Raw genomic sequence first — 7,236 nt, forward strand, 5'->3', positions numbered from 1 at the left:
TATAAATGTTCTCCAAGGTGCCAGGAGAGATGCTAATAAAAGCATAGGTTTCATCTGCTTTGAGATAGCTAGTCCAAATATAAGGACTTCATCAAGTAAAACCTATCAAGTTTCCAAGAATTTTAAGGATGACTGACCTTCTGACATAGTAGTGCTAAACAGCTTCTTGATAAGGGTAACATGGCAAACAAAGGTCAATATGATTATAGCATTTCTCAAATAATATCCAAATAGCATGAGCAGTAGGAAGGGTTCTTACCATTGGAACCTCCCAATCTCACTTTTCTAATATACGAGTGTGCTGAAATGGAGGGAGAGAGAGCAGGTAGATGAGAATAAAGAGAGACGACTCCACAATCTGCAAGCCCCAAAGTGTATGTAGAGAACACACTAAGTACACATATATAGTGGGGACTGTTAGCTATATATAGAATAGGGGTTGATATATATATAGCTCCAACATCCCCACTGAAATAGGAGTCCCTGAGTATGGATGAAAAAACCCTTGGGAAGAACCCACAACACCATATACATGCACTGTTATATTAACAATCCAAAGTTTACAAAATTCAATTTTCAGGAGCTACATCACTCCATATTATACAATGTGTGCTTTCAAGAATCTTTGGGCCGCTGCAATATCTTTGAGCCCATATACACACTTCTTGACGTGCCTTTCATCCTGTAAACAAAATCAACTCAAGAAACATATCAAGACCTGAAGGTTAGAAATAACCACATCACATTGTCCTTAGAGATGGTTCACGACGCTTCTCTAAAGACGACGTAGAAACAAACATAATGCCAATGCAATCACATGTGAAGATGACATAAAAACAAATGTAACATCAATGTAATCAAATCTGCACACATATATACAAATCTAGCATGTAAAAAACACATTGGGGCGCCCAAGATCTCAACTGATAGTTGTCATCATCATGGCTTTACATACCATGAAATTAGAGACCGCTCAAAAAACATTTGAAATAGGAATAATCATCATGGATTTACGTACCAAGGCATCGGAGACGCTTTAAACAAATAAAACATTTGAAATAGCAATAATTATCATGGATTTACGTACAATGGCATCAAGACGTTTCAACAAATCAAATAAAATAGCTCCAATAGTTTCAACAAATCAACGAAAAGAAATCATCATCATGGATTTACATCCCATGGCATTGTGGTACTCACCATGGTAGTCACAAAGTCATTCTACCATTTGCTAGACATCTTCGACCACTGCCAGGATTAGTAGGCTGTCACATAATAATCAATTATAAACAGATGACTCCATGGAACAATTGATTCATAAGGCAAACCTCTTAGAAGACAAATATATGTTCACTTAGGATTGGTTCTTATCCATAGCCAGTGAAAATAATAAAAACTTGATATTCTCTCGGTTTTTAGGTCAAAATTTAAAGCTTTTGCACTAAAACTTGTGAAAAACTCTTGAAGCGAAGAGTAAAGTGTGAACGACTGCACAATATGTGCCAATCACAAATTTGGGGTATTACTTTTGGGCTATGATTTATCGTAGTGCTTATAGAACATCCGAGAAAAAAATATCTAGCTAGCACTTCTCTATTTTGTGCCGGGAAAATCTCACAGCTTTGTGCAACCCCCAACCTTCTGTGTAACTTCCTCCACCCACATGCGTCCAAGGCCAATCTATATTCCACCCATAGTACTACTAGCCACTCAAATTTATAGGTAAACAAATAAAGTACACACTCACAGGTTGTTGTTGTCTCATCGACACACACAGTTCTTGTAATTGTATCACAAATCACTTGAAGGGATAGGTTCTCTTCACAGTCTCTTGGTGCCACCCATAAGGGTATTCCTACGATGTGGCTACTCTCTAGAACCCAAAAATACCTGCGATATGGCTATGCTATACAAAACCAAAAGCCACTAGCCTCTTTGCTTAACCATAAACAAGTTTCCATGGATTGTGTGTGCATGTGAGTCGTGTGGTTACCAAAAAACTGGTTGTGTTTCTTTCACGTTGATGCTAACACAACAAGAAAGAAACACAAAAACAGAGATTCTTTGATCAAATTCACAAAAGAAAATCACGATAAAACTTATCTTTCATGTCTATGCTCTCCATAGCTCTGATGCCATGTTGAAACGGAGGGAGAGAGTGCAAGTAGACAAAAAGAGAGAGGGACGACTCCACAATCTATAAGCCCCAAAGTGTGTGTAGTGACAAACTGAGTACACATATATAGTGGGGACTCCTAGATATATATAGCATAGGGGTTGGTATATATAGCTCCAACAAAATGAACCCATCCTCCATTATTTTGTCGATGGGTAGACTACTGACGTCGTTGGTCCTACAATACTAAACTACACAAATGTCTAAAAATTGAGCTGCTACTTTCCCATTGTTTGTGTGATATTGAGGGCATACTCATATTTTTTGCTAGACACGACTTTGTGAAAATACGGCATGGATTTCCCAAAATGAACAATTTCTTTTGCTCAAACACTATACATGAGAACACTTTTACCGCCTAGTTTAGTGGCTACGTAGACCATCTCATTGAGCTACATGTGCTTGGTGTGCTTTCTCAATGTCATTATAAGGCTCCCATACTTGGCATGTTGGTTCCCTTTTAGGCTTAGATCTCTCTTGTGCATGGAGAGATTATCAACGTTGGTACATCTAAGTTATGCTGGTCCAGAATAATGACTATAGCCTCGCTATGGAATCATGCAGATACAAGTCAAAACGATGGAATCGGTGCCATATGTCGGTAGCGACAAGCCTGATCATGATGTGTATGCCAGATGTGGCAATTAGCAGGTCAAGTATTGGTTTTTGGTCACTAATGGTCGAAGTGCTTGCAGATGCATGAACATGGTATTCAGCTCCTCTATGGTTCGACCATTGGCTTGTCAATTTGAAGGTTTTTGCAGATCCATTTCACGTTAAAGCTAGGATGAGGCCATCTACCATGATTACATTGAGGGTCGAAGCCTCCAATGCTTGTAGTGGCAATATCTACGAACCTCAAAGAGATGGTTTGGTTCTAGAAGGCCAATGGTTATCTTCTTGAGGCCGTAAAAGCCGGGTCGTCTTCAAATGATGGTAAAAGTTTCAAAGCTTTTGGAGGTGATAGGTATCCGGTGGGAATGGCAGCTAAGTCGCGAGTTAAGTTTTTTTTAAAGCTTGCCATGCTATAAAAAAAAAACGAGGGCGTGCTGCAGTTCATGAAGAGAGGGCTGCCAGTTGCATGGAAGACGGGCGCATGCAGTGGAGGGGAAGGCCAGGCGGTAGTTCCAAGAGGGGAGGGCGCCATCTGTGGCATGCAGGGCGTGAGCACTGAAGAAGAGAGAGAAGGGTCGTTTGGAGGAGGGGGCCCGAGTGCTGCAGAGGAGGAGGACCTCCATGAGGAACGGGACCAACTGGAGGGCCTGAGCTGGGGTATAGCGCATGAGGGGAGGTTGGAAAGGGAGGATTTGGTTAGGCTTATCAGACAGGAGGGCACTACTCTCGGGGCTTGTAGTTGGTTGGAGGAACATAGGGTCTGCAGAGCTGAGGGATGGCCATGGGTATGAAGCAAGAAGGTGACAAGGGAGACAGTTTGGAGGAGCAGTCAGCAGTCAAGGCCGTGAACAAGACAGTATGGTGCTGCAAAGAAGAGAGAGAAGGGTTGCAGGCTTCAAGGGTTACACATCAAGGGAGTCAGAGGCAAAAACAAGGAAGAAAAGGGCGGCCTGATGAGGTTCATAGAGCTACAGAAGGGGGCTATGTGTAGGAGGAAGGGGGCTTGCGAAGGTCAACTTGCAGAGGAGTTTGCCATGGTTGAAAGCGGGTCACACATGTAGAGGTCGCAACGGCATATAGCAACAGATTCTGAATTTCTTGATGAGGGTAAGGCCGTTTGGGGTATGCAGAGCCGCCAACCGAGGGGGATAAGCTAGAAGGGATCATAACCACAGGGTCTCAGAGGGGCTTGGAGAGCTACAAAAGGTACTGCCATTCGAGAAGGATAGAGCAGCTAAGTTTGCCGAGCAAGAGAAGCCGTCGAGGACCAAGTACAAGGAGGAACAAGCAGCACGAAGCATCACGCTATGAAGTCATCGACTATTGAATTTTCCATCATTGTATTTGATCAAGTTATGTGATACATAGTTGGGTTGTGGTTTTTTGTCGAGTTTGCCGCCAATATTATCTGCCTCGTGTTTTTTTCCGTATTCCTGTGGTAGCGGTGGCTCCGGGATTGTGTGTATGTGAGCAAAGAGGGAGGTAGAGAGATTGTGCGGGCAGCTTGTATGTGTGGTCGAGGCGTGTGTCGCCTCCCTGGGTGAGTGCTTTTACAAATTGGGGAGTTGTATGCATCCATTGGTGTCGGGTTATGATGGTTTGTTGATGGGTTTCTTGTACTGAAGTGCTCATGTGTGAGTGTGTGTAGCTGTGACTGCTCGCAGGCGGTCTATATTGTGAGGGTTGGTAGAAAGTGTGCGTGTGTGCGTGATTCTGTGTGGGTAGGGGTGCGGACTATTACCTTGGGCTATAGAGAGGCAGTGGATTGTGTACCGGTTGTTGTTCCCATTTCCCCCATCCCAATGTTGTTGTGTTGGGCGATGACAATGAAAGAGAATGCAAAGTATTGTGCTACTTAAAAGTGTTCTTGTCCCATAATCAACACATTGTTTCATAGCATGGGTCCCATACATTGCTACCATATCGATTTGCTACTTCAAACATCCACAAACTTCTAGTAGGCACTTATGAAATGGAGAGAACATGCAAAATCAAATACCTAGTGTTGAGAAAAACTCAAATTCTAAAGTGCTCATTGGGTGCACCTTTGCTAAAAAAAACTCAGTTTCTAACGTACTCATTGGATCGGTCTTAAAATATATAACTATAGCACCTCGGTTCATCAACATGAATTTTTAATTCTACGACAGTAAGAGGTTTACATTGACAAAAGATGTTTTAAGAATCACCTTTGGAAAAAGTCTACAAGTTTTGAAGGAATAAGGTCAATTATTTCATAAAAATAGAAGGTTTTATTCTAAGTGAATGCCATGAGCTTAAGTAAATGCATTTTCTACCTATGTGTTTTGCAAATAAAATTTTCCAATACTACTCTCTATTTCTCTATTTTCATGGTCATTGTCTACTATCAAGAATATTGCTTTGCCTTTTGGTACGTTCTTAACAAAATGTCTGTAGAAGGAACTGTCTTGACCTTAAAATGATGAAAGTTCTATAATTAAAGACATCACATAAACTCCACATGTTAACTAGTTTTGGTGATTCAATTTTTCCTCCTTCATGGTCGTGTAAAATTCAATGGCACTCCTCGAGTCTTTAACCTAAAATTCAACCACACTTGCACGCTCAAGTCCCTTGCTATTTACGTTGAAATTTCACCCGAGTATAAGTTTATTGATTCCAAAGTTTGACACACTTTTAAGAGTGTTTAAATACTGAAGTAGCTAATTCTAGAATCTAATCAAAAGGGTGTGAAAAACACCAAAAAATTAGAGACTAAGGCACAACGTAAATGAAGAAAATCAAGCATCAACAATTTCAAGAAGAAAAAAGGCTTCATGAGGCCACCCATAAGAGGTGTAACTATCACACCTTCTCAATAGAAGGATATTTTGTGACTTCAAGAATTGTCACATTTTTATCTATACAGGGTTATCATTTAATGAATTTCAATAGAATATGTACAAACTAAAAAAAAAAGGTTCTCTATCATTGCAAAAAACTCACAAGGGAGGGATTTAAATACCCCTAGAATGCATGGGGTATAGCAATTTAAGATATTGAAGTTTCCGTCGTATAGCATATTAAAGATGGGGTCTCTAAAAATGTGGGTGTTCCCAAACAAAATTGAATGATTAAGACCGGAGTGGGAATCTAAAGCAAGTTAATGTTGGCAAAATTAGAGTTATCTTTGCATCACCAATTGTGTGCTAGAGAGAGAAGCTATGAAGGAATCCTACAACTTCTTAAATAGGTTCTTTGGCTATAAACAAGCGTGAAGTGTGATGCAACCACACTTGCGTGTCTTTGTTTTAACCTACATCACAAGCATGTAGACCACTTGCAGGCTAAAGAAGTTATCTAATGTCATGTATATAGAATTTCACATTGCACATGCCAAAACCACACCTACTCCAAAGCAAAACCAAATTAGCAGAAAGGCATTTACTTAGAGGATTAATTTCATGACAAAGACTTTATTGAATATGACATGGTCAAATGTGCATCAAATCACCCCACCAGTAGCATTGCACTATGTTGGAATGCCACTAAACAGTAGAATAGAAAATCTCGTAGTTGGCATGCATTTTTAAAAAATTATTTCTATTCCATTTTTTACCCACATAGTATAAAGCTAAATCACTCCACAAATGGGATTTAATTCATCAAGGTATAAATGAAGTTGTACATGCATACACTAATGTTTTTTGTTAATGTCTCATCCATCTTACAAGCAATTGACCATGTTAGCCGCAAGAAACAAAAGTGTAAGTACATATCTAGGCTTTAGAATTATATTTGTGCTTTCACTTGTGCAATGTGAGTTTGTGAATTCAAGGTGATTTGTATCTTTAAGTTGTGTGAGTTATACTTGTTTCTGAAAGCGGTTTATTGTGTCTTTCATTGCCAAGTTCTTGTTCATTGTAAGAGGGTATGGTGTTGAGAGGTGCCCCGCCACAATCCTTAGATAATATGTGTGATATGGAAAATGTTAGAGTTCACTAAATATTGCTTTAGTTTTGAGCAAGCTCTGTAATAACATTGTATCAAACAATCTCCATTTGCAAGTTGCAAACTAGGTATTACATAAAATTCCTTCCTCCCTCCCTTTTATCTGTGTCATTCTTGGTCCACTTGTTGTGCATCTTTGTGTGAATCACTTGTCTATGATTTTTTGTGCCTTTCTGAGTCATGAAAAACCTCTCTTGCGTCCTTATTCACATCCATAACCTGGTTGTGCCCCTTTTCTTGTTTGGGTTTTGTTATTTTCTTGTGTGCTTACGGTTGCTCCAACACCAATTGAACATCATGGGAGCCTTGAGGAGTGCTTAGTGCTTCTCTTGTTGCCCGCCCCAAACCGCCTTAATTTTGGTGCCCCCACTAAGAAGGGCTTTGTGTAAGTTATTGCTTCATATTGCATGAATACTTATCCTTTAGCGTTCAAGTAGCCTTTAGCGTAGTCAAATAGGTTGCATGAATCACAA

At 40.1% G+C, this 7,236-nt stretch overlaps 1 protein-coding gene across 1 annotated transcript; it reads left to right on the forward strand.

Annotated features, from left to right (window-relative positions):
- The first annotated feature begins 3,231 nt into the window (after positions 1 to 3,231).
- LOC147426371 (uncharacterized) lies at positions 3,232 to 4,175 on the forward strand. The gene has a single exon (XM_086498708.1). It carries the CDS (start codon positions 3,235 to 3,237, stop codon positions 3,580 to 3,582), a length of 348 nt encoding a protein of 115 aa, XP_086354834.1. The 5' UTR covers positions 3,232 to 3,234; the 3' UTR covers positions 3,583 to 4,175.
- The last annotated feature ends 3,061 nt before the right edge of the window (positions 4,176 to 7,236 follow it).

This window comes from Adiantum capillus-veneris, chromosome 24, assembly GCF_014529385.1.
Source record: "Adiantum capillus-veneris isolate H3 chromosome 24, ASM1452938v2, whole genome shotgun sequence".
NCBI classification, from domain to species: domain Eukaryota; kingdom Viridiplantae; phylum Streptophyta; class Polypodiopsida; order Polypodiales; family Pteridaceae; genus Adiantum; species Adiantum capillus-veneris.